Source organism: Rissa tridactyla, chromosome 8, assembly GCF_028500815.1.
Source record: "Rissa tridactyla isolate bRisTri1 chromosome 8, bRisTri1.patW.cur.20221130, whole genome shotgun sequence".
In the NCBI taxonomy this organism is placed as follows: Eukaryota; Metazoa; Chordata; class Aves; order Charadriiformes; family Laridae; genus Rissa; species Rissa tridactyla.
The window spans coordinates 49,966,360-49,992,929 of record NC_071473.1 but is presented as its reverse complement, the minus strand read 5'-3'; the positions used below and the strand labels follow the sequence as shown (position 1 = coordinate 49,992,929).

Here is a 26,570-nt window from a genome sequence, read left to right as displayed (position 1 = left end):
CAACGCCAGGAGGGGTGCCATGGGGGCATCAAGCCCCCACGTAGGACCATTTCTTGCTAGAGTGCACCAGCAAAGCACTCCCTGGGTGGCAGGGGAGCGCTGGGAGCATCATTTCCAGGGCTGCCACGCTCCATCCCCCTTGGGTGCCGGAGGACAGCTTTCCCCCTGCTTCTGGGCTATAAATTTGCTGAAGAGCAGCTCTGGCAGCAGATTTGTGCTCCCAAGCCTCCTGGGACCATGCCAGGCACACGCAGCATCCAGCCCAGCTTTCCCAAAAACAGAGCGAGGGGCTCTCAGCATCCCCACTCTGTTGGATCTGGTGATGTTTTGATGCTTTGACGCGACCCCAGCTGCCCCTGGAGGGGCTCAGCCACGCACATCCCCCCGGATTCCCCGAGCAGCTGAAGGGCAGGCGGAGGTCGCAGCTCCCGTCGCTGCACGTTGCAAACAGGCTGCGGAAAACCGCTGCGTTGCCCCTGTCGCGGTGACAAACCAGGCTCAGCTCCATCAGCGTGACTTTGAAACAAACGCTTATTATTCAGAGGGAATTTGGGGAACAGCGGGCGCCGGCACGCAAAGCCACCCGCAGCGTCACAGCTGATGACACCGACCAAGCGGAGAGAGAAAAAATGTTGCCCAAAGCCACCGCCTCGAGCAGCTTTCGGGAAGCCACAGCCGTCACAGGGGTTTTGGCTCAGCCAAGTCCTCCTCCCTCTGCCCCCGCCGGCTGGAAGCGGCTCCTCGTGCAGGAGATGGGGGACAGCACGGTCCGTCCCCCCCATCACCCTTTTTCCAACCTGGAGGCATGAAGGCTGCCTGCTGATGGAATCTCAGGATCTAATTTTAATTCCTGGGGGGGCTTTAATAAGTGGAAAAAAGGCTTTATGGACATGCCTCCCCATAAAGCCTACCTGGGGTGAATACATCTTTACCTACCTACATGCTGATCCTCTTTCAAGCGGCAAAGCTAATCTTCTTTTCCCTTCCTAAGCACATTATTTATCCCGGATCCTGCCCAGCCTGGCATTCGCACTCATCTGCGCCCACCCAAAGGACTCCGACGAGAGTGACCTTGTCCCCTCTGCTGTGAAAATTTGGGAGGTGGCGGTGCTCCCCTCGCATTTTGTGGGATGGCAGCCTCCCGAGCGGCTGGGTGGGCACGGGGAGGGCTCCTCCACGCTGCAGGCGCTGCGCTTTCGGGGGGCAGCCTCAGCCCCTCTCTTCCCGGCTGCAATGTCTGTGTCCCCTCCGCGAGATGGGTCCATGCCAAGTGGCCGTTCTCTCCGGGAAATCAGTTTTCAGGCTCAAAAAGGCAGTCGCTATCCTCGAGGAGAGTGTCCGGCCCCTCTTGGAGCCCATAATAGAGGTCGTTCTCCTCCCTGGTGCCTTTGCGGGGGGAAACAGGGTGCTCTCCCCCCACCAGGAAGCTAGTCGGGATGCAGCCGGAGCGGGCAGTGGGTGGTGGGGGCCGGCCCAGAGGCACAGGGCTACCGGGCAAGGAGCCCTCCAGCGACGGCGTGTCCATGTCCTCCAGGAGGGATGCCAGCGGCGCATCGCTTGGGGGTGGCCGGGGGGGGCTGCGGGAACAGGGAGGGCTGAGGGGTAGTTACACTAAACACAGCTGGGATGGAGCTGGGGATTCTCCCGGAGCCGGTGGCTGCTGGGCTCAGCGTTGCTCGGCCAGCGTCCCAACATCACCAGTGCTGGGTGGCTGGGGCACCCTGGGGGGGGCCTATCTCAGCCCCCAGTGCCTGCCTTTATGGGGACAACCTGCCTGCCAGGTTCCTTCTCCTGCCCATGGGATGAAGGAGCGGCTGCCCTGGGATGCTGTGCCTGCATCCCGGGGAGAGACCAGAGCGCCCCATGCCAGCTGTAGCTGCGTTTTGGCAGAGGGGGTGCCCGAGTCCTGCACCCTGAGGCTGCACGGTGACCCCCGTCGCCTGCAAAGCACTTTTGGGACCAACTCCTGGACCAATGCACAGGCACCATACATGGCATCTGGTTTGAGGGACACGTACTGAGCATCTCATTTCTATCAAAGTCTGACGAGGAACTTGGCATTTAGGCTGATGGGGGACATTGTTTATACTTATAAAATTAAATAAAAGCACAATGCTAATCACAACCAAAGACATTCCAGATTTCTTCCTGATTTCATCTTGGTAAATCATTTGGTACTGAGAGACCCCATGGGCTGAGACACCGTCCGGGCTCCAGCGGGGCTGGGGGTTGGTGCTGTACAAGCAGCAAAGACCCCTCTGCCTCCTTTCTCTCCCCTCATTCTGGGTGTCTGACCCCCCCAGTTTCCCCCCAAATCCCACGGCTGCCATCACATACCTGCCTGCCGCCGTTTCCAGCCGCGGCACCGGCTCTTGGGGGGGGTCTCCAGCACCCCCCAGCTCCCGGTGGACCTCTGCTTTGGCCTGCACGGCCAGCTGGGAGCAGCTGCGGGGTCTGGGCTGGGCGATGGGTGGGAGCGGGTCCGAGCCCACCTCCTGCCTCTGGATCTGCTCGTAGGAGGGCAGGCTTTTCTCGTAGGTGTTGGTGGCCTCTTGGCTGGGACAGGGTACAATCAAGCTGCGCGAGAAGGAGGAACCGGGTGCTGAGCAGGACCTGGACCCCCGTGGAGCCAGGAGATGCTCGGGGACATACACGCAAGACTCAATCATAGAATCATAGGGTTGGAAGGGACCTCTGGAGATCACCTAGTCCAACCCCCTGCCAGAGCAGGGTCACCCAGAGCAGGCTGCACAGGAACGCGTCCAGGCGGGTTCTGAATGTCTCCAGAGACGGAGACTCCACCACTTCTCTGGGCAGCCTGTGCCAGGGCTCTGCCACCCTCAGGGTAAAGCAGTTCCTCCTCATGTTCAGGTGGAACTTCCTATGCTCAAGTTTGTGCCCGTTACCTCTTGTCCTGTCCCCGGGCACCACTGGAAAGAGCCTGGCCCCATCCCCCTGACACCCACCCTTTAAGTATTTATAAGTTTTGATAAGGTCCCCCCTCAGCCGTCTTTTTTGCAGACTGAAGAGACCCAAATCCCTCAGCCTTTCTCCATAAGAGAGGTGTTCCAGTCCCCTCGTCATCTTGGTAGCCCTTTGCTGCACCCTCTCCAGCAGGTGCTTTAGAAGCCACAGCACCGCCCACGCCAGCGGGTCCTTGCAGAGGGATGCCCACAGGAACGCAGCTGGATGCTTTGCGCCCCCCGGCATCGCTCCTGCTCTGGCCCCGGAGAGGCTCAGCCAGCCCTGGCCTCCCCCACCCCGGTCCCTGCTTGTCATTTCTTCCTGCAATAGGTGTATTTGTCCCCGGTGCCAGTGTGCTCGGACACTGCCCTTGGCCCCGGGGGCACGCAGATAACTGTGTGTATAGATGAAAACACCCGCCAAAAGGAAATCGGCCGCTGGGGTGGGGTGCTGGGACCTACCGGGTGTCCCTCTCCGGCAGCACGATGGGTTTGTGGTCCAGGAACCGCTCGGCCTCGAGGTCTACAGGAATGAACGTTATCTGGGGGGAGAAGAAACACAGAGCCCGGGGGGCTGCGTTGGGCATCACGGGGACCCTCAGCCCGCGTTAGTGGTAAAAAAGCCAGAGTCTCCCTTCAGGTGGATTTTTGGTCTTTTCCCAGCACATTTGGGTGTCTTGCCTGGAAATGGGTTTTTGGGAGAAAATCCATAAGGGATTGAATGAACCCAGTACAGCCCCACTCTCAGCACCTTGTCCCCAGGGGTGTCATGCCTGTCCCCGAGCCCAGGAGGGTTCCTGGGCTCGTGCAGGAGGCAGGTGGCCAGGGACAACGCCGAGGGTGCCCTGTCCTTGAGCCCCGAGCATGGTGACGGTGCCACATCTCCCTCCTCGCCAGGGCTGAGCTCGGCTTTGGGGGGAGCTGGGGTCAGCTTCACCCTGGTCCTGGGGATCCCAGCCGGTGCCGGGGTGCCACGCATTGCCCCACATTTTGGGGTGCAGCCCAGCTGTCGGCGGGCCATCCTGCGCCACCGAGACCAGCTCCACAGCCGCCATCTCCTTGGGAAAAAAAAAGCCTTTTCTGCCAGCTCCGTTTCCCGGGGCAGGGACGCGTGGCCGCCCTCCCGCGCCGGCCGTGCCCTCTGCCAAGGAGACCGGCAGGCAAGGGCTGTGCTCGGGGGGGGCTGGGCCCCTCCGGACCTCCGTGGCCACCACAACCCCTTCTTTGAAGCCCTGGGAACCCAGCGAGCCCCCAGCCACCGCGGGTGCAGGGAAGGGGCTGGTTTGGGGGGGTTTGCATGGGAGAGATGAACACGAGCTGATTTCCTTGGGATAATTCCCCGCTGCGTGCCTGACAGCAAAGCCCCAGGCTCGGGGGGAGTGCCGTGGGGGCGAGGGACCAGCTCCACATCCTGCAGGCGTCGGGGGGGGGGTGTAGCAGGGCACGAGCCTCCCAAACCAACACTTTTCCCTCCAGATCTCCCCATCCAGCTTTCCCCTGGGATCTGCTGCTACCCAACCCCACGGATGGGGAAACTGAGGCACAGCCCAAGGCTACATGTCCACAGCAGCTGAAGCCCCCCCAAACCCAGCTGATCCCTAGGATCAGGTCCCAGGACAGACCCTACCTTCGGGTAGCACTGGCACATGCTCCAGGTGATGCCCACGGCTACGAGCAGGACGCCCAGGGCGCAGAAGGTGATGTAGATCTGGGGTTTTTCCACACTCATGATGAACATCCCCGTCATCACCAGGAAGAGACCCAGCATGATGAACCCATAGCGAAAGGTCTTCTCCTCGGCCATGGGCGCCGGGTGGGAGAAGCAGGGGAGGAGAGATGCCGGGAAGCCCGTTTACCTGCGGCTGCTGCCGGCTGAGCGCACCTCCCGGGTAAGGCAAGGAGTGGTTTCTTTCTCCGGAGGCTGCCAGGGGCTGAGGATCAGCTGCACGTTGAGCCCGGTCCTGCCCAGGGCTGAGCCAGCCAGTTTTTAACGGGTTTGTAATGAATGCAAACACTGACCCGCCGTTCACACTCCAGTGAAGCCGCCCGGCACGTGTCCGGGTAACCTTCCCTGCAGGCACGGTCCCGGACCCCACACCCGGGGAAGGGACGGGGAGGGAGAGACGGGGACCCGGAGAGCCAAAATCCTGGTCCCAATGGGACTTTCCCAGCCCTGGGGGATGGAGCTGGACTTGGCTCATAAATCAGAGCTGGCAGACCCCCAAAATGAGGGGGACGCCGGGGCGCAGCATGTTCTCAAGGGCTGCAGCAGGGAAGGGGGGAGCGCTCCGGGGTCTTTTTGGAGGTTGCTGGGTTGGGAATAGTCCCCGCTTCCTTCAGCTGGGTGCTGGGGAACTGTCTCTGTGGGGCAGCAACCGGGCTGCCAAGGGCAGGATAAAGCCAGGGAAGGATGGAGCAGGGTCGGTCCCCTCAGCGGGAGTGAGAACAGTGTCCGTGTGCCCTGTGTTTGCCTGGGATGGAGCAGGGGGGTTAAAAGGTGTCCCCTTCCCACCGCACATCCGACAGCCAGACAGCAGCGCTGGCTTTAATTAGCCTTCCGTTTGTTCCCGTTCTCACCTGCCCGTGTAGGAAAGCGTGTACCTGCCTTGTGAAAAATAATATATTATAAATAATATGTTACATTTGGCCGGGGCTCCACAGCCACTCTGCAAACCCGCAGGGGGTGCAGGGCAGCCTGTTATTTCAGTGGGATGGGCAGCAGCTCCCAATGAAGCCGGTCTTTCCTCTGGGCAAGGCTGCGAACCCATCCACGGTGGGCAGGGAGGGGGGTGAGCCGCGCAGGGTCTCTTTTTATAGGATACTGCCCGAAATGCCGAGCGCACTCGGATGCCCTGAACGCATGCACGAGCCACTGAACATCTCTAAACCTAATGAAGTGAGGCACAGGAAGGCGGTGTGCGGGGAAAGCAAGGTGGAAGGGATGGAGATAGGGCTGGAAGGGACACTGAAAAGGCAGAGGAGCGCACGGGGCGGCACGGAGCTGTTTTTTCTCTGGCCAGATTCCTCGATCTTTGCTGCAGTTTTTATTATATAGCTCTGGCTTTGAGTGGGCAGCCCCTGGCCTGACAGGAGCCCCCCAGGGCTGGTCAGAGCAGGGAATGTAAAGCATCAGCAACCAGCAGTGGTTTTATTAAAAATATGAAAGCTTCCAAACATGCCAGTTACCCCCGCCGCTCCGAAAGCATCGCCCACAGGACCCGCAATCCCAACAGCCCCCAACTGATGGCTCAGAAAACCAGACGGACCCCTCTGCCGTCCCCCTCCTCGCCCGCCCTCCTCTCACCCCGGCGATGGAAGGGGCTCGGTTTGAAGCCGAGGGACTGGGCAGCCACCGCAGAGTCCCAGCCCCCCGCCGCCGCCAGCTCAGACACCCCGGATGCTGATGTTTTCGTAGCTGGGGGGAGGCGTTGCCTGCGTCTCCCCGGGGTGCTGGGTCTCCAGCCAGGACGGGCTGGGGCGGAACAAGGCGCTGTCGGAGGAGCTGCGCCGGCGGCCGCCTTGCCAGCTCTCCTCCTCCTCCAGGTAGCGGTACAGGGGTGGTGTGAGCTCCTCCTTCCTCCCCAGGGGCTGGACGTAGGCTGGGGCAGCGTGGGCAGGTCTGCAGGTCAGGGCTTCTTCGTAGGTGGGGATGGTGCTGGCATCCCAGGTGCTGCGAAGGAAGAAGAAGAAACCCAGTAGTGTGCCTCGTCAACCAGAGCATCCCAGCACCCATCAACCGGAGCATCCCAGCACCCATCAAAGGGAGCATCCCAGCACCCATCAACTGGAGATTCCCAGTGCCCCATCAACAGGAGCATCCCGACATCCCATCAACCAGAGCATCCCAGCACCCCGTCAACCAGATCATTCCAGCATCCATCAAATGGAGCATCCTAGCACCCCATCAACCAGAGCATCCCAGCACCCATCAACCAGAGCATCCCTCTGCCCCATCAACCAGAGTAGCCCAGTGCCCTGGCAACTGGAGCATCCTGGCACCCATCAACCAGAGCACCCCATCAACAAGAACATCCCTGAGCATGGTGGACACGCTTGTACTAGGGATGGCGAATGGTCAGGTTTTGCATGCCCAAGGTCAAGGGAAGACGATGTTGGCCACTTCCCGGCACCAGGAGGGTGGGGAGCCATGCAGGAGGAAAAGCACCATCCATCAGACTTCGTGACAAGGCCAAGCCGCCCAGTTCCCACTGAATTTACTCCCTCACCCAAGAAGAGGAAGGGCAGCCTGGCATGGCAGCCTCAAAGATCTGCCACCTCTGGCATTAAGGGCTACAATGCAGGTGTGAATGGCCACAAAGCAGCAGAGGTGCTGGCTCTCGAGGCATCTGCCCCTTCATCCTGCACCGCGCTGCGTCCCACAGGCAGGAGAACATCCTCATCATCTGCCTAACCCCAAAGTCACCCCTCCGAGGCAGCCGAGTGAGCAGCACAAGCAGCCGGGCGAGAGCCGGGCATCCTGGTTCAATGCGGTCACACCCCCACCTCATGCCCATCGGAGCCCTCCACGTGCCGGCCAAGCCTGGTGCCACTTCCAGCAGCGCTTTGCTGAGCAAACACAGCTTGTGTACAGGGAAAACCTCCGGCCAACCTTTGCCCAGCGCACGGCCCTGGGTGCAGCCCCAAAGGCTTTGAAAGGAACCCACTGTCCGCTCGCTTTTGCAGATGAAAACCCATCTTGGGGAGGCTCGGGGGGTCGGAGGGGCACAGGTGGTCCAAAGGGAAAGCTACAATGCTCTGCAGGGATGCCTCCATGCCGAAATCAGAACCCCCCCTGTCCAAGACCTACCACCCCAGGCATCTGCACCGAGGCTTTTGCCGGACAGCCTCAGCTTGGCAAGGGGAATGCGGAGAGGGAGGGTTCTCCCAGCGCAGGGTGTCACCCTGCCAACCCTCTGCGAAGCGGCATTTTCTGCTTTCGAGGGCTTTGCTGCACGAACGCCAGCGCAGCTGGGGCCGCAGGAGCTGCCGCAGCACCAGCAATGCCCGGGCGATGCTTTCCCACCCAGCATGGGAACCGGGAGCTCGGGGAAGGGGACATTCCCCGCAGGGGACACAGCAAAGCCCTCCATGGGAGGAGGAACACCCCCCCCAGACTTCCCAGAGCAACTCACAGTCTTGCCCCCAGATATTCAGATGGGCACCGAAATCCCTGGAGAACCAGGAACGTGCCTCCCACCTCGACTGAATTTTTATGGGTTCATGTTCTTAAGAGTTTCTTTTAGTGCTGCTTTTCCCCAGAGCCCGATTTATGCCGGAGCCAAGGTCTTCGCTGTGACCCCATAAAACAGCACTGGGAAGGGCCGGCTGGCTCGGCTTCCACAGCAATCTCTGGAAAAAAAAGACCCTTTTGATCAAAAAACTTTTAAATCAAGAAGTGGAAATAAATCTCAGGCTCACACAGGAAGAGTCTGGGGACCCGACAAGCAGCAGTGGTGTTTGGGGTGGGGGGCGAGGGGTCTTCCCACACCCCGAAGTGGGCTTCGTAGCGGGTCCCTTCTCCTCCACTCCCATCTCAATGCCAATCCAAGGATTATTTTCCTCCTTTTTTCCTTCTAACCCCCTTTTAACACAGATTTTCCTTCCGTTAAAGATGGCACAAACCCCCTCATCCTTACAGACAGCGCTGCAGACCTGTGCCATCAGGGCAGGTTCCAACCGCTGGAGGTCTGGATGGTCCCCCCCGCCCCCAAATCCAGACCTTCTGCCAGAAAACCAATGCGGTCTTCTGCTCAGTGGCTCTGCTAAGGAGATGTCTGCCTCGGCCAGTGATGGCCCCGCAGGGCAAGGAGAACCGGCTGCTGCCGAGCCAGCTGCGGGAGCAGTCGGCGTGGGCAGGGAGGGGGCCTGCAGGAAGGGCAGGTTGGGGGGGGCTTGGGTGAAGGTTGACACTAATGAGCAAGAGCATCTGCTCGGGGAGCAGGAGGAGGGCGCAGCACGGGGGCTGAGCAGCGGCCAGCAGCGTTACTGCTCATCTGAGCTCGCCAGAGAGCAAGGCTGAGAGCAGGCGCGGGTAGATGGCAGTGCCGGGACGGTCAAACCCATCCTCGACTTCTTCCCATGAGGACATGGCACCCACCTGCAGTTCCACTTCTCCAGAGGCTCCGCGGTGAAGTACTGCAGGTCCCTGGGGAAATGGTACTGGTAGCGGCGGGAGACCACCCTGGCGTTGGCTTTCACCGACCAGAGGAGGCCGAAGAGGAGGAGGATGCCGCCGATGCCGCAGCAGAAGAAGCTGACGGAGCGGAGCAGGGCGCTGGAGGAGGAGCTGGGAACAGCCTCGGCTTCCCGGGGAGGCAGGAGGCGAGCACCGCTGCTGGCCGGGGAGCCCACCTCCCCGTCGCTCCACCAGGCGAAGCACAGCGTCCCCGTCACCAGCAGCACAGCCCCGGTGATGGTCACGCCATAGCGGAAAGAGGCAGCTGCCATCCTTTGGAAGGAGGTTTTAGGAGGGGAGAAGAGCGAGACAAGGCATGAGAGGGCCCACGTCCTGCAAGACAAGAAAGAGACAGAGTTCGAGCGGGACAAGGTCATGGAAGACCTGCCAGAGGAGAAAACTACTGAGCTAGGACCTCTCTGTGGGGGTTGCACACTCTTCATCTACTTATTGTTGACCATCAGAAGGGGCATTTCCACCACCTCGGATGGGAAGCCCTTGGGCAGAGCGAAGTCAGCCGCCAGTTTGGACCCATAAATTTCGCAACAGCCTCGTAAAAACATCCTCGTTTTCAAGAACCAGGGCGGCGCTCCCATGGAGGCAGGATGGAAAGCCCAGCCAGGGGAGCTACGGAGGCGGCTCCGGGGACTTGCATAGCTCTTGCCTTTGGGTTTTATTCCAGACTTCCTCCCCAGCTCGGAGGAACGCCAGCTGGGTTTCTGATCAAAGCATGGCTTATGGAAGAGGTTAGGGAGAGGGACATAAATTTAAGATGTCATCGCTTCCGAATTATCAGTGCACATGTTTTCCTCTTTGAATCTGGACGTAAATCAGCCTGCGGTGACAGTAGGTGTCTGGCATCACTGCTCGAAAGCCCGCAGCCCAGGGGATTCGGGGCTGCGCTGCCTCTTGCTTTCTCAGGGAAAAGAGCCAAGTACCATCTCCGAAAGTCACAGAGCTGCTATTTCAGGGGGAAAAAAACAACCCAGATGCTGGCAACACAGGGGACCTCACCTAGGGGTGGCTCCTGAGGCGCCGAGCGAGCGGGGACCACAGTGAGCTCTCCCATCACTGATGGAGCCCTCAATAGCCACGCTCCCCACCGCAACCAAGCTCAGGACAAGGACAGGAGAAGGAATCCATCCGTATTAAGTCAGGAATGTGCTGGATGCAAGCTAAACCCTCGGAGGGGGTATGAGCTACCGCTGAAGTAAGTATTTCTGCTGTGTCGGGGGCCTAAGGCAACAGGCTGCCGAGATCTATGAGGCTCTTATTGATCCGGCTATGATGTCCCATTTCAAGACACTCCAGAAGTAGAGAGGGGCTTCAGTTGATTCTGGAGGTGGTGTAAATACCCTGACGCTGGAAGAGTCTGCTCAATCTTCAGCCAAATGAGCTTTTGCACCTCAAACCTTGCTCCCCCGGGTCAGCTCCAGCACACACCTTCTCAGCTCCCCAGCATGATCAATCCCACAGGTGTTATCACCTTCACCGTCCCTGTCAGGGTGGGGTTGGATTGACAACCAAAGAGATGAGGCAGCACCACACTTTCCTGCTGGGTGGCACTTCTCAGCTCAATGTCACACACCAAGAGCAACTGTCCTTCCCCAAAGCAGGAAAATTTGGGAAGGGGGAGCTGGTTTCTGACCTCCATGGGGCTCTCGTTCCACCTTGTTTTCTCCAGCAAACAACAAGCATCTGCTGCCTGGGCCTGGGGATCCCCAGCCCTCAACGAACCAAACAGCACCAGCAATGAGGGAGGCAGAGAGGTCCCACCACATCCCCCCTGGCCTTGCTCAATGCCCAGCAAGAAGATGCAGGCTCAGCTCCCACTTCTTGATGGCCAAAAAGATTTTGACCGTGTGGGAATTAAGCACCAGCACCCTTTTACAGATTCAGTCCCGGGTGACTCTTCTGTGAGGGCTTCTCGTGGTGGCAGTGCCAATGGAGAACCTGCACGCCAGGAGACAACCAGGGTGGAAATGGGATTCAAGCGCAGAGGTGGATGGAAAGCTGGATGATCCGCTCTCAGCCCCTACCTCTGCCTTCATCGCTTTGCCTGTATGTCAGTAAAATGAAGAAAATCTGGTGGCTTTGGTCTCCATTCCTCCAGGCAGGGCTCACCTCCTACAGGGGGGACTTAAGTTGTACCCTGAGATCTGGAAGCTCCGAGACGGAGCTAAGGAGAAAGCCAAAGTCCAGCACAGACTCAGTGCAATCAAGGGCGGATGGAATTACATTATTTCAAGCCGTTATTTATCAGATGGGCCCACTAAACGGAAAGCCAAATTACTTTGTAGTGAAAGAAACACCATCTGATCTAATCTACGTTTAATGAAGGAATCCGACGAGAAGTGGGATTTAGGAAACCTGCAGGAAGGCAGCAGGACTGGGAGCCCCGACAACAGGCTCCGGCTCTCGTCCCGCCGTCACGAGCCCCAGATTGCCACCTGGGCTGGTGGTGGCCAGTGGTCCCCCACACCAGAAGCCACAGCCACCCGCCAGGAAGGAGGTGGTGCTCCTGGGCTGAGAGGAGGCAGAGCTTCTCCCCATAGTGAGGGGACTTGTTTAGGTGCTCCCTCCTGAATGGCAGGGGCTTGGCTGAGCTGGGTCAGAGAAGGGACTGCTAGAGATTCATTAGAGATGCTATTAGATGCTCTTAGGGATCAGCGTCCTCCAACTCCCCACCGAACGCGAGCAGGACACAGCAGACCAGCTGGGCTCAGGCTGCCTTGCAGCCATAGATGCTCAGAAGAGCACAAGAACCCTACTGACCCGTGAATCCAGCTCCATTTGAGAGCATCGCATTTTCCTGGAAAATTTTCAGCCAATATTGTTTGGTAAGAAAGACCCCACAACACAAAAAACCCTACGGCAAAGCTCTCCGTCCAACTATGTGGAAACAACAGGTCGCTCCAAACTGAAAGCCTGGATTGAAACAGCACCAAGAACTGAAATGTTCAGCTCCTGCAGTCAACGCTCTCCTCGTTTTGGGGTCAGCTTGGTGAGGTTTGCGAGATGCTGTGGTTCCCTTGGTGAGGTTTGGGAGATGCTGCAATTCCCCAGCACAGGGAATTTTGCAGCCCCCGGCACTGCGCACACCTGGGAGCCGTGGCAGCGAGGGGGAGGCAGACGTGGAGGGAAGGCGGAGAGCCTCTGGGAGGTGACGGATTGACAGCTCGAGAGAATAAACTCTTCTCTCTTGACAGAACCGGCGCAGCGCGGGGAGCAATGCTCAGAGCTCCTCCAGCCTACCCGGCACGTGCTCCCGCAGCGCCTGTGTGGGGGCGGCTCCTTCGCGCTGGGTGACATTGCCACCGCACCGTCCCCTTGCCAAGCCCTCCCTCGGGCTGGCGCGGCCCTCCTGAGACCCGTGATGTTTTTCTCAGTGCACCAACCGCTGGGAGAAGAGGCCGAAGGAGCAGGAACGGGAGGGGAGGTGGGAAACTGGAGACGGCTCCGCTCCCGGGGCACTCGGCATCCCACCCATCGGGTCTCCCAGCGAGCATTTCCAGCACAGGTTTCCATGGAGGGGCTGCCCCTCCAAAGACGGCAATTGACGGCTCCCAGACACCCATCTCCACCCTGACATTTTGTTCTGCCCCATCTCCTCCTTTGACCTGCTCTGAAATAGTCTTTCCAGGGAAACTGATTTGCATGTTGCGTGGACAAACAGATACGAATGTTAATAGTTTACATAGTTTCAGTAAGATGCTGAGAATAGCATCCCCCATATAAAGTTATGCAGATGGTGATTCATAGGGTCTACTAAGCATTACTCAGAAAAACACTCTTTTCCAGCGACACAAGAAACGAAAAGAGTTTTGAATCTCTCCCACCGCCATCAAGCAGAAATCCACCTCCATACCCCATCCCTCCGCGGCACTTACAGCCCGTCCTTCCACTCCGCGCGGGCTGGAGACCTTTAACCGCGGGCAGACGTGCCAAGAGGAACGCCGGGGGAGCGACACGCTGAAGTGCGAGCGTGTCATTAGGGAGATTCCTTCCTGCCTTTATCTGAATTTGCTATTATTACGATGATGATTATTAGTTAGGCGGTTGGTACCCATCCAACCCATTGTAATAACGATGCTTTTTGAAAGAGCATCCGAGAAGCTCTGGTGCCGTCATCCTCCCGAGAGCAGGCTGAGATGGAGGGGAGCCCTGGCGGAGCAAAGCACCCTGTACCCCCCAGTCCCACTGTCCCCAGCAAGGCCAGCCACCACTTTGGCGGCGATGCCCGAACCCGACGTCCCCTCTAAAGAAGGGGCTGTCACCCGGTGGCACCCCCGGGGGACACATCCCCGCCGCGGCCGGTGCCCCCGCCTCCTCTCCCCTCAAAGCGACAAGCAGGGGGGGTGTCCGTGTCCCCTCTTCACCCACCTCCCCCCCTCCCCGACCCTCCGCCGTACTCACCCGCCGCCGCCAGCCCCGCTCCGGCCGAGCGGCGGCTCCCGCGGAGCCCGGCTCGCGGGGCGGGCGGGACCGGGACGGGCGGGGCGGGGGGCGGGCGGCGGCGGCGGGGCGGGCAGGGCCCCCAGCGCTCCCCTCCCGCACCGACGGGGCGGCGGCGGACCGGCTCCCTCCTTCCGAGCATCGCTCCCGTCCCGTCCCGTCGGGGCCAGCGCTCCCGGCCCGCAGCCCCGGTCCTGGAGGGAGAAGAAAAAAAGATATTAAAAAAAAAAAAAAAAAAAGAAAGAAAGAAAAAGGCAAAGAAAACTACAGACACAGACACACACACACCCGCCTCCCGCACGCACTGAGCTGTGTTCTGCTTGTGAGGGAGGCGACTTGCCTGGGGGGGAGTCTCAGGGTCCGGGAGCGCTGGGGAGGGGAGGTCGGTGAAGCTGGAGGCGCCCCGGGGGTGTCGGTTCGGGCGGCGGTGGGTGAGCTGGGCTGGGGTGGCAGTGCCGCTGCTCCTGAGGGACCGGGAGCACGGACCCCCGGGGCCACCGGGGTGCAGGAGCCGGGGAACAGACCGACCAGGGACCTGGAGAGAGCTGCGGGCTGCAGAGCCCGTGAGAGGTGCCCTGTGGCTGGGACGCCTCCACCCTGCAGACACCACTGCCCTGCGGACACCACTGCCCCACGGGTGGGACACCACTGCCCTGCGGACACCACTGATCCACAGGTGGGACACCACTGTCCTATGGGTGGGACACCTCTGCCTTGTGGACACCACTACTGCACGGGTGGGACACCACAGTCCCACAGACAGGACACAGCACGGGGGGATCTCCACCCCAAGCTTGCTTTGTGACCACTTCAGTTCTCCTCACCTCTCTGTCAAACGCCAATATTGCCCTTTTCCCCCTCTCCCGCTGGATCTTTTTACCCTGCAGCACTCATGAAGACACCCGAATGTTAAACAAGCTGAGGATGCATCCGAGGTCCAGGATGGTCCGTATGGCTGGCACCTGGATTCAGCCACACTTCCACATCACAGAGGTGGAGGTAGATTTTACCAACAGCAGTCGTGCCATGCTGTGCTATTCCAGTGCGCTCCCACACATCCATCACGTTGCTCTTGAGCTACAGCTGAGCATCCCTGACAGCCAAAGCCATTCCTATGGATACGCCCATGCTGTAGTTGAAGCCTGGGCTGCTGTTCCTGCGCTGCTTGCAGCTCCTCACCTTGCTGGCTCCAAACCAACTCAGGGTTTATCTGCTGCAGGGACTGATGCAAAGCCCCGTTGGGGAATTCACATCTGCTTCATGTACAGAGTCACAGAATAGTTTGGGTCAGAAGGGACCTTTAAAGGCCATCCAGTCCAACACCCTGCAGTCAGCAGGGACATCTCCAACTAGGTCAGGTTGCTCAGGGCCCCGTCCAACCTGACCTGGAACGTTTCCAGGGATGGGGCGTCTACCACCTCTCCGGGCAACCTGTGCCAGGGTTTCACCACCCTCAGCGTAAAAAATTTCTTCCTTATAGCTAGTCGAAATCTTCCCTCTGTTAGTTTTAAGCCATTACCCCTTGTCCTATCACTACAGGCCCTGCTAAAATGCTCATCCCCAACTTTATGCTAGGTAGCTACTCAGCCTAGCTGAAAATGTGTGGGTGTGCAGCCCCTTTTACCTGTGGGGTTTTACAAATGGTCAACTGAGGCACAAGGAGGGCTGGTTCACACGGGCCTGGCCCGTTGGGTGTCCATCACACGGGAGCACGGGGCAGGGGTCCCCGAGGCCAGCACCCCGGCGTGGTCTCACTGGAGGAGACGCAGCAAGGTCCTCGAATCCCACGGTGTAACCCTTGACAACAAATCCCAGGTGTCGTCCAAACACTGTGGTCCTCGCTCCTTGGCAGGACAGAGTTTGGCCCTGGGAACCCCAAGAGAGAACATCTGGGTTCCTCTGTCGCAGATACGATGGTGCTGAGCGCTCGTGTTACCAGCGCCTGCCACCCATGAGTGACGTGGGCACTGTGAATCACCAGTTCCCATATTAACGGACCATGAGACATCTTCTGCTCATTACCTGCTCAGATATTATATTTAACTGAAAGTTGATTGTCAAATGGCATTTGAAGCACTTCAAGGCACGCGGCTGTGTGTGCGCTTGCTAGCACCGGGCTGCAGAGAGTGAGGTGGCTTCTGTGCCCTTTGGTCCTTCAGCCCCGTGACCATCTGCCATCTTCTCTCTTCGCCAGAGCGCTGGCCTACAGGCAGCCACAAACCCGTGACAAATATTTCACAACAAGGCAGAGGCTGTAAGTGCCACACGGTGCCAGCACCTCTGGCTGCTTAGCAGCCCCTCGGCCAAATGGCATTTTCCCTCTCTGAGAACTTCCCTGCTGGTGGACAAGGTGCTGCAGCACGTCACGGAGCACGGGGAAAGGGCTTCTCCAGAATAAAGACAGAATAACTGTGCAAAATATGTAAAACATCCCGTGCACGCTGAAACCGCAGCGGAGAAAACAAGAAGATATAAACGACAGTTACAGCCCCTGCAAGAACAGGAACAAAGGAGGAGTGGAGAAAGAGAGATTGTTCCAGTAATTGCCTCCCCCAGGTAAGGATGCGGTGCCTGATCAACACTGCTGGCATGGAAAAAATGCTGCTTTTTGATTCACCGTTCACCAGGTTTTGCTGCTGCAGCAAAATCACATGTAAAAGGGTGTATCTCAGTGTATAATCAGGCTAAATCAGTTAGCGTTTTCAACACCTCTCTGTGCATGTGTGCACAGGGACGCACTTTCTGACCCATCCCGACGTGGAGGTTGACCCCAGAGCACCAAGCCAAGAGTGACTTTGTGTGTCCCGGGGCACCAAGCCCAGAGAAAAGGAGCCCAGGCTCCCTGCCAAGGCCCTCAGAGCTGGGACGGGAGTGTCGACACCCTGGGCCAGGTCGCACGTCTCCATCGGTGATTTGGCACCTGGGCCACTGTCCCCGCACCCAGCTGCCCCCGGCACACACCCCTCGGCAGGCTGCTGCCACCCATGGCGAGCCACTAAAGAGCCACTGTTGAAGGCTTAGGGGACACATCTCAGCCGGTATAAGGTGCCCACGCTGTCCAGATCCATAGGGAAGCCATTCCCAAGGGCTGGCCCATCTCGTGTCTCCCCTCAGCATGGGCCACCGGGCACAGCATCCTGCCCAGCTGATAAGGGCTGAAGCACGCAGCCGTGAGGGTGCGCAGATGGGAAGATGTTCCTGCACCCAGCACGCATAAAGCAAGGGAGAAACCTCATGCTGTTTATCAGTGCCTTAATTTGCATGTTCTTAAAATGCCTAATTAGTTGCGTTAGTTGATATACTGGCTCGGGCACTCCTACCTAATCCCGTAAGTAAACCTAGGCATGGAAAATATTTGTCCTACATCTTCAAATGACGCAGTGTTCGCTAGTGTCCTTAGGCTTATTTTGGGCTGAACCTGCAGCCGGCCATTCGGCGGTTCTGCTGTGAGGGCAGCTGGGGGGTTTGGGACGGCTCATCCTCCCTCTGCGGCAGGAACAGCCCAGCATTTGGGTGTGAAACGTGATCATCCCCATGACCACAAAGTGGCCTTTGTTTGTTGTGGCCAGTTTCACCAAGGAATACTCTTTCTGTGGACAGCTATTTTTTTTGCCCCGAGACTTTATTGACTGCAAAAGCCCATTTTCTACTTAATATATCTCATTATTTAGTTCCAATGTTACTGGATTTGAACTATAACAGAAGAGCAAGAGATGTATAAACTACATTCAGCTCCATCGCTTGTTTAATATCGGTTTCTAAAGTGGTTTCTGTACTAGCAGAAGCTCCATCACTTGTCCATCATCTAGCAAGCCTCTGGACCCAAAACCTCTGAGTGTTTTGAACCTCAAAAGTGCTAACCTGACCATCACAGTGTCTTAAACCAGTAAAGCTGCACCACGCTGAAGAACGTGGCTGTGGTGGGAAATCCTGGAAAGGGAGAAGTACTGATACCCTCATCCACAGAGAGCTTTATGGACGAGCAACGATCTTAAATTCCTTCTGCTCTTCATTCAGGACTTGCATTAGCACAGGAGCACCGGGCTGACGTGCCACCTCCTGCCGAGGCTGTTGTGTGGATAAATGGGCATGATAAAGCTGTGGGTTTCCTGCAAGGGAAATTTCTGTGTTGCAAATTCTCCCCGGTTCAAGAAGGACGGGGAACTGCTGGAGCGGGGACAGCAAAGGGCTACCAAGATGATGAGGGTACCGGAACACCGCTCTGATGAAGAAAGGCTGAGGGATTGGGTCTCTTCAGTCTGGAAAAAAGACAGCTGAGGGGGGATCTTATCAAAACTTATAAATACTTACAGGGTGGGTGTCAGGAGGATGGGGCCAGGCTCTTTCCAGTGGTGCCCGGGGACAGGACAAGAGGTAACGGGCACAAACTTGAGCATAGGAAGTTCCACCTGAACATGAGGAGGAACTTCTTTGCTGTGAGCGTGGCAGAGCCCTGGCACAGGCTGCCCAGAGAGGTGGTGGAGTCTCCGTCTCTGGAGACATTCCAAACCTGCCTGGATGTGTTCTTGATTGAGCAGAACCATAGGGATTTAACCCTTTCCTTTTCCCAGCCCTTTTTAGGCAAATTTGAAATCCTTTGCAGATTTGGGTGGAAAGCTCCTAGGAAGCTCTCACTGTCCCCATTTCACAGAATCACAGAATCACAGAATGGTGGGGGTTGGAAGGGACCTCTGGAGATCATCTAGTCCAACCCCCTGCCAGAGCAGGGTCACCCAGAGCAGGTTGCACAGGAACGCGTCCAGGCGGGTTCTGAATGTCTCCAGAGACGGAGACTCCACCACCTCTCTGGGCAGCCTGTGCCAGGGCTCTGCCATCCTCACAGCAAAGAAGTTCCTCCTCATGTTGAGACGGAATTTCCTGTGTTCCAGTGTGTGCCTGTTGCCCCTTGTCCTGTTGCTGGGCATCACTAGAAAAAAAGAGCCCGGGCCATCCTCTTGACAGCTGCCCTTTAGATATTGATCAGCATTGATGAGATCCCCTCCCAGTCTTCTCCTCCCCAGCGCTTACGTCGATGGGCTGCGCGTGGCGGTTGCTGAGGGATATTATGCTGCAAACTTTTGTGGCAGGCGTGAGAGCCCGAGGAGATACGCAAGGCATGGCTGCAAGGAGAGGGAGAGCTTTTTATTAGTCTAAGGGACATATAGCCGGAAAAAAACAGAGTATTTGGAACAGCACCTGGGGCTATATGTGGTGAGGCGCTTGGGAAAGGTGCTGTGCCTCTTCCTCCAGCTTAGGAGGTAGGTGGTGTTTAGCTTGGTTCCCTTTTCTCACGCCGTGTGGTCTCCGTTTCAAACAGCAAATGTCACGCTCTCCCTTGCAGTGGCGGAGACGCTGCTCTGGCCGTGCTGCTGTGCCCAAAAGCATGTCTGCTGGCTTCAAAGCCGGTCTGCGGTGTCGCCTGTGGATGGGTAAAAGCTGTTATTTCCGCCTGCACGCCTTGCCTCGCTTCTAACCTGGAATATTGACACCTTCTTACCTGAGTTTCGAGGCAGCTGGAGACAATTCTGAAGTCCTGCAAAAATGACAGGAGGTGAGTTTTGGGAAATAAAGGGCCGCAGCTTCTCTTGAACGGCATTAAAATCGACTGCGGATTCGGATTAAAATCACTGGGCCGACTGCGGACATCAGCACCCATCTCTGGTGATGCCAAGGGCTGTGCTGCGGCTCCCTCAGCGGTGAATTTGGCTCCCACTCTGTAGTTTAAGGCTCCAATCCAAACATGTTCTCCTGATTTACTCCATGGAGGTGTAGGAGCGGGTTGCTCCTATCTCTTCCCTCGACATGTCAGAGAATAACAGACCCTGTACCGGCCTGGGAGAAAGAGAGGGACGTGAAGGTGAGTAACAGATGTCTATGAAGAAGCATGTGAAGAAACAGATGGAAGACGTTCCCTAAATTACTTACCTTCAGACTGAAAAAAGAAAGTCTCTATCTCCCACATCCAGATGACTTTACCATCAGCGTCTCAGACTGTGGCAGGACCCCAGAGAAAGCATCCCTGAGACAGAGACCTGCCATCCCTGATGGAGAACACCGCTTTCCCTGCTCCACCTCCCCGTGAAGTCCTCCAGGACCCAGAGAGTTAATCTTTCTCCCCCCCAAAATGTACCAGGTCCTTTCTTTAGCTAGGAGCTAGTCTGGCTACTCATCTTACTTGAGAGAGAGTAGTTTCACTTCCCCCCGGAGGTGTAAATACTCCTGTGCCAGAAAAGCTGTCAGCTCTTGTTGGCGGGTGACTCCTCGCCTGGCAGAGGGATGGAACTCTCCTCCCTCCGTGCGTCACCGCACCGCTTCCAGCCGGAGGGAGAGCTCATCCCGGCCCCGTAATCCGCCTTAGCCTGGATGCGAACGGACACCTCAATGCAAGAAAAGTTCAGAGCTTAGTACAGGCTCTTGGCTGATATTAGAGATAACGGTAATTAACCGCTCTGCAATGGCAATGGTTTATTGCTGGCTGATCTCCCGATGCTTTTTCTTAAGCATTTTGTGGGAAAAAAGCGGGCCTTGCCGAGGATGGAGAGGGCAAGGAGGGGGAGAGGATGGAGAAGGCAGAAGGAGACAGAAAGCAGTTGCGTGAGTCTCCAGCTCAGCACGCGAGGCTTGAGAAGCATGCGAAGGCTTTAACGTGAGCAGGAGACAGGATCTGTGCGTTTACCCATTCTCAGCTCTATTTTGGGAGCCACAGGATTCCTGTGTGGGGGTAAGGAAAGGCCGCTGCTCCCCATCGGCAGAGTTTTGCAGCCATCGCATTTCTATCCTTGCGAGAGTTACGAAAATATTGAGTTTTGATTGTGTCAGGAGGCACTGGAATTGCTGTCTCATTTCACGAGGTATTCCTGTACTCGAGGCTGCCAAACTGGATTTTACAGGAATCTCTTGTATTAAGAGACTGAAAAATCGCACCCTCATCACCTTCCCGTGCAGAAGTCCTTCGCCCATCACTTATTTGCAGGGGTGAGGACCAGTCCATTTACTCGGTCCTCCATCTGAAATTGTCCTGTATCTCCACGAGATGCTCCATGCGCCGGAGCCCGTCCTGTCGCTCCCCGCAGAAAGGAGCAGAATCTTCTTCTGAAAGCTTCCAGCTCCCTTCTGCTCAGCTCCATACCCGTGGGAGTCGCTTCCCAAGGTGGATTGCCAAAAAAGCACATCTGCGGTCGAAAGGAGGCGAGCAATTCGGAGAGAAGTAAAAGGGCTTAACAGATATCCGCTTTCAAAATCAGCTTTTGACCTGATTTTGTGCTGAGTTTTCGGGTGAAGAAGGGGCGTCGGCAGTCTATCAGCATAGCACCGTATTAAATACGCCTCCGTTTATCTCCGATAAGACTAATGCGGTTCCTTATTATTGGAACAATGGTATATTTTTGTCACCCTTAATTATTAACTTATCTGGCTGTGATTGCTTCACTTATGAAAAGAATATGCTAGGCAACGATAAAAGCTATACGACTCTTATATAACCAACATTTTTAACTGTTTTTTTTTATTTTTTTCCAGCCGTTCTTTTCCTTTTTCGCTTTGCTTACAGCTTTTCTATTTTTCTTTGGCATAGGTAAGTAAACCCAAAGGGCTGGATCCTACAGTTAACTCTGATGTTTTTGGAGCATGGCCTGGAGTTTTATCAGTTTACATCATCTGGGAGTGGGCCCGTGAAATTTTTAAAACGTTGAAATAAATGAAAGCAGACAGGTGACAGAGTGACAGCACCAGGAGGAGAATGGCGACAGCCAAGGCAGAGAAAGTCTTAGCTTTATTTGGAGGAAAAGGGCCCGCAAGTACACGTGGTACCCGGAGGTTAAACACACACGCAGATTTGCTGGGAGCTGAAAACGGGAGAAAAATGTGGCCTGTACAGAAAAAAAACTTCCAGTGTTTTCTTGCAGTGACGTTGGCACGCCTTCACTGTCATGCTAGCCCCAAATGCTTTCTGCACGTTCCCACGGCATTTGCCACTCTGGGCAAGAGGAAGCCGGAGACAAGTGATGGCAGAGGGTACCCTGGAGTCGCTCTTCACCGGCTGTGGTTCACAACTGCCTTCACGACAAAGTTCACCCTGGGCATCTTGGAGGCCACTGGTTCATGTGCCCTTTATGTCATGAGTCCAAAATAATATATTTATTGCCTTTCAGCGGCTGCAGCTCCTTTCTGATTCTCAGCATAGTCAGCGTCTCCAGGATCTCAGCGATGGAAGGAGACAGAGGACCACCGCCACCTCTCCGACTGCTGCCCCTCCTCACTCCCAGCCAGCCTCGTGCCCAGAGGGGCCATGAAGCCAAATGATGGTTGCCTATGAGCTCACTCTCCTCCACCACCGCTCAGCTACAAGGAATACGGCCTCCCTCAGTTTGTAGTTTCAGTGCTGGATCCCCAGGTCCTTCAGCAACCAGCTCGTCATAGAATCATAGAACGGTTGGGGTTGGAAGGGACCTTAAAGACCATCTAGTTCCACCCCCCTGCCCTGGGCAGGGACACCTCCCACCAGACCAGGCTGCTCACAGCCCCGTCCAACCTGGCCTTGAACCCCTTCAGGGTTGGGGCAGCCACAGCTTCTCTGGGCAACCTGGGCCAGGGGCTCACCACCCTCACAGGAAAGTATTTCTTTCTAATATCTAATTTAAATTTCCCCTCTTTCAGTTTAAAACCATTACGCCTCATCCTATCGCTCCACTCCCTCATAAAGAGTCCCTCCCCATGTCTCCTATCATGCCAGCTACCTTGCCACAGCCGTTTCATTTTTGCTGCTGAGGACACTGGCCCCAGTGACAATGAAGGGAGGGCTGAATTCCTTTCCCAGCCCGGCTCTCTGTTTTGACAAGTGATTCTTTTTATAAATCCCAGACAGTGCGTCTTTTCAGAGGCAGTTGTAAAGCTGGATTTGATACACGTCAGAGAGAATACATGAAAGCTCTCGCACGTTCTGCGGCGCGGTGGTTTTGGTTTTTTTTTTGGGTGGCCCTGTGAACGTGCTGACCGGCAGCTGACCTTGCCTCCTGACGCAGTGCACGGCCACCGAAGGAAGGGCCCCTTTCTGCCGTCGTTAATATCCCAGATTTCACTTCACGCCCTACATCTGCTTCCTCCCAAGACGATGACTGGGGTCCCACCAGCCACCTCCAACAACTCATTGCTGGAGGAGCAGGGCCACACAACATGGCCAGGAGGGCACAGCACATAGGGTGCAGCCCAGGCATCCTTGCTTGGTTCCATGTCCTGCCTTCCAGCACCAGAGTTATACCTTCTCTTGGTGAAGCCATTCCCAGTGAAAACATGGTGACTGCAGCCTTGAGAGGACAAGGGGAAGGCGAGGAAGAACCAGCAAAGTCATCCTGAGGCCTAGGTGAGCTGAGCAGGCTGGGCTACAGCCATCTGGACACCCTTCCCCATCACAGATGTTAAACAAGTCCTTCCACATTAGATTAGGTCCACCTACACCTAAAATAGCCTCACAGAATCGTAGAATCATAGAATCATAGAATTGCTTAGGTTGGAAGGGACCTTACAGATCATCTACTCCAACCATCAACCTAACACTGACAAAAACCATCACTAAACAATATCGCTAAGCACTACATCTACCTGTCTTTTAAATACCTCCAGGGATGACAATTCCACCACTTCCCAGGGCAGCCTGTTCCAATGCTTGATAACCCTTTCGGTGTTAAAATTTTTCCTAATACCTAATCTAAACCTCCGTCGGTGCAACTTGAGGCCTTTTCCTCTTGTCCTATGACCTGTTACTTGGGAGAAGAGACCAAGGTCACCATCCTAAAGATCCTTGTCTAAGCCCCGAGATGGTGTTTCGCTTTCCCGGAGAGCTACCTGGCAGTTTCTGAAGTAGCTATAATCCCATCATCCCTTTTTGATTGATCTTCCAACAGCCACCACAGCTCCAGCTGTTGTACTGAACCCTCTGCCCTCCTCCTCCTCCTCACATCAGCATGCATCTCTACTCCCTCACATGAAATATTTGTGAAACCTGAGAAGCGGGTCCTGAATGACAGGTGTTCTATTGATAAATACCTTTCAGAAAACACCCTCTGGAAGCCGGGCAATTGAGCAATATAAGGTAAACCACATTCTTCCCATACACCCTCTAAAGAGAAGGTTTTCTAAGGTACAGCGAGCAGATTTTATGAATCAAACACCAGTAGGAAAGTCTCTGCTGTCTTTTTGAAGCTTCCTGGGCCTCGCAAACGCGCATCCAGGTGGAGAAAGGTCATCTGGAGCCACTCCGGTTCCTAAGTCTTTAAGTCTTCAGACAGGTGAGACCGTCACACCAGCTATTTTCCACTTAGGTTTACATAATCAAAAGGATTTAGCGGTGTTTGGCTGCCCTCCCTCATGCTCCTTGGTGGGCTACGTGCTTCTCCTGCCCCGCTACAGCTCTGCTTTGCCTCAGAAAGGCACAGAGCTCTCCCCAGACCAGGCTGGCTTTACATCTTGCTGTGCCACAAAGCGACTTTTTTCTTTCAGAGGTGACACCTAAGTATGTGTCATCCCTCTGGAATATTCTGGCAGGTCTTCTGATATCACCAGTCTATAAAGCAGCTGATGATGATAGTCCCCTGTATTTTTTTCCTTAAAGCCCTCAAGATGAAATTTGTCATTTTTCTTTGATTGCTGGGTGTACGAAAGCTCTCAAGATTCGTTCAGCCCATATCCAGAATGACATGCGTCAACCTGCCCCGTGTCGCACAGAAAACCCCACGCCAGCCTACGTCCCCCGATGGGCTTTTCCTTCCAGGCGACCGAATATGCTTTGGTTTTCTCAGTAGAGGGAGCTTCTCACACAGCAGTGTGAACACCACGTCCCTCCAACCCTCTGAAAGCACGTCCCATCTCCGGCAGAACCGGCGCTGTGCCAAAGAAACGAGCAGGAAACCCAACGGTTGAGGGAAACGTGCTCCTAACCCATAGCGACCACGGGCTGGTTTGTTTATTGAATTAAGGCCTGCAGCCTTCCCAAAATTCTTGATTAGTTTTTGTAACTATTACTGTTAAAACGCCCGTCCTTTTTGACACCCTGGTACCATTCAGCAGCAGCTCGGTGGCAGTCAGTACCAGGCCTATGGGAGCTTGCATGAAAAAAGGGGCTTTCTAATGCTTTTCAGTGCCTTTCTTTGGTTCCTCTGAATGCCTCTTCTCACTTTCTTACGGAGACAGAAGTCTTCAGCCTACTTTTGTCTACAGCTCAAATGCTCTGTATATTATTATCATGTCCCTTTTAGCTGTCTCCTTAGACAAACCGCTGCATCTTCTTCATTCTTTCGTTGTCCAAAAGCCTTTGCATAGTTATTATTCAGGGAGTGTAGCGATCGAGCAAGGAGTAACGGTTTTAAACTGAAAGAGGGTAGATTTAGATGAGAAATCAGGAAGAAATTTTTCACTATTAAGGGTGGTGAGACACTGGAACAGGTTGCCCAGAGAAGCTGTGGATGCCCCATCCCAAGGCCAGGTTGGACGGGGCTTGGAGCAACCTGGGCTGGTGGGAGGTGTCCCTGCCCATGGAGGTGGGGGTTGGAACTGGGTGATCTTTAAGGTCCCTTGCAACCCAAACCATTCTACGATTACTAAATCCCGCTTGCTAACGAGCAAGGTGATCTGTGGTGAGGTCTCACTGAGGAGATGGGCAGCTCCAGCACGGTCAACAAGAAGCCCCTGCTCTGTTCCCTGCACCCCACCTACGTGAGCACCTGTGGGGTGCACTCCCCCAGAGAGCCGAGCCAGGCAGAAAAGCACTGATAAAAACCAGCCCAATTCTTCACTCAGATCAGCTCCCCAACCTGTTTAACTGAGTGACAGCAGAAGCATTTGTACCGCACAGCGTGCCCAGAACAGCGTGAGTGGGCGGATGGGATGGCAGGAGTGGGAGGGAGGAGAGGAAGGCAAGCGGACTGCTTTTTTAAGAAGCACTAACAGCTTAAACGCACTTAAAATGATAATTTAATTGAAGAGACCAGGGATTTTAGTCTTACAAAGGCAACAAGGGAATCTTAGCTTTTCAAACCAGATTTGCAGGCGATATTTTCCTAAGCCTACATAGATTGTTGGGTGATGTTTTGCTCACACCTAAAACATCTAAAATTGAAAAACGTCAGCATTTAAAACATCTGTCTCCCCTTCCCTTTTCCCCTTGATTCCTGTGTTTTCTGTGCTTGGCATTGCTAGGTACACAGGCAATTTCACCATAATCTTAATGGTGATTCACTCCTCTGTTTTAAAGCACAGTTTCACATTGCGATCTTTGAGCTCACCTACTCTCTTCCTTGCTGCCTAGGACAAAAAACAAGAGCAAAACATGGAAAACATTACAAACGCTTTTAATGGGTCTTCATAAAAACAATTTCAAAACAGTATTTACTCTGAAGGTATAAATATCCCCTTATGAATAAATGATGCTGTTATCCAATAAACCCTGCACTTGATCACACTCAGATCATGAGTAATTATTTAGCTCCTTCAGAGAGGTTAAAGTAACCTCTTTTAGGGCATGGGAAACTTCCATGCATAATTCCAGTCAGCAGACAAATTGGTACACAAAAGCAGATAACATCAAGTCAGAACTAAGAAAGAAAAGGGCTAGTGGGCAGAGTAGGCACAAGTGCAACAAATATAATTTGGCCGTGAATAAATTTAGGCTGGAGATCAGGAGACCATTTTCAAACATCAGAGCGGGGAAGTTTCAGACCAGTCTTTTGACAAAACCAGTGGGACAAAAAATGAACTGGGTTCAAAACAAACCCTGTGAGTTGTCTGAAGGAGATTACAAGGTGTGGCTGCCTGACACAGCTGATCTCTGAACTTCGATGCAGTGATCCCTGCCAGTCTGGTGCTCCTGAGTATCTCCTAGTATCAGCTAAAGGCAAAGGTGACTATTTGCCCTGCTGACAAAGATGAAGAGGCACCATGTGATATATTAGTGTGCTGTGTCAACGTCGCAGTGTCCTCACCAAACA

The 26,570-nt window shown here is 55.4% G+C and overlaps 2 protein-coding genes across 2 annotated transcripts; both read right to left on the bottom strand.

Moving 5' to 3' along the window:
• Nucleotides 1–557: 557 nt before the first annotated feature.
• BSND (barttin CLCNK type accessory subunit beta) lies at nt 558–4,829 on the bottom strand. Its single transcript, XM_054212686.1, has 4 exons — nt 4,591–4,829; nt 3,426–3,505; nt 2,338–2,577; nt 558–1,577 (listed from the first exon to the last, which is right to left on the bottom strand). Exons 1-4 carry the CDS (start codon nt 4,765–4,767, stop codon nt 1,292–1,294), a joined length of 783 nt encoding a protein of 260 aa, XP_054068661.1. The 5' UTR covers nt 4,768–4,829; the 3' UTR covers nt 558–1,291.
• Nucleotides 4,830–6,002: 1,173 nt separating this feature from the next.
• Nucleotides 6,003–13,606, bottom strand: TMEM61 (transmembrane protein 61). The gene is made up of 3 exons (XM_054212385.1): nt 13,555–13,606; nt 9,061–9,471; nt 6,003–6,633 (listed from the first exon to the last, which is right to left on the bottom strand). Exons 2-3 carry the CDS (start codon nt 9,408–9,410, stop codon nt 6,348–6,350), a joined length of 636 nt encoding a protein of 211 aa, XP_054068360.1. The 5' UTR covers nt 9,411–9,471; nt 13,555–13,606; the 3' UTR covers nt 6,003–6,347.
• Nucleotides 13,607–26,570: the final 12,964 nt, after the last annotated feature.

Coding starts and splice junctions, on each gene's coding strand:
- TMEM61 (XM_054212385.1), bottom strand. CDS start 9,410: ATGGCAGCTGCCTCTTTCCGCTATGGCGTGACCATCACCGGGGCTGTG. Junction 6,634..9,060: donor CTGGAGAAGTGGAACTGCAG/GTGGGTGCCATG, acceptor CTTCCTTCGCAG/CACCTGGGATGCCAGCACCA.
- BSND (XM_054212686.1), bottom strand. CDS start 4,767: ATGGCCGAGGAGAAGACCTTTCGCTATGGGTTCATCATGCTGGGTCTC. Junction 2,578..3,425: donor CTGCCGGAGAGGGACACCCG/GTAGGTCCCAGC, acceptor CTTCTCGCGCAG/CTTGATTGTACCCTGTCCCA. Junction 1,578..2,337: donor CTGGAAACGGCGGCAGGCAG/GTATGTGATGGC, acceptor CTGTTCCCGCAG/CCCCCCCCGGCCACCCCCAA.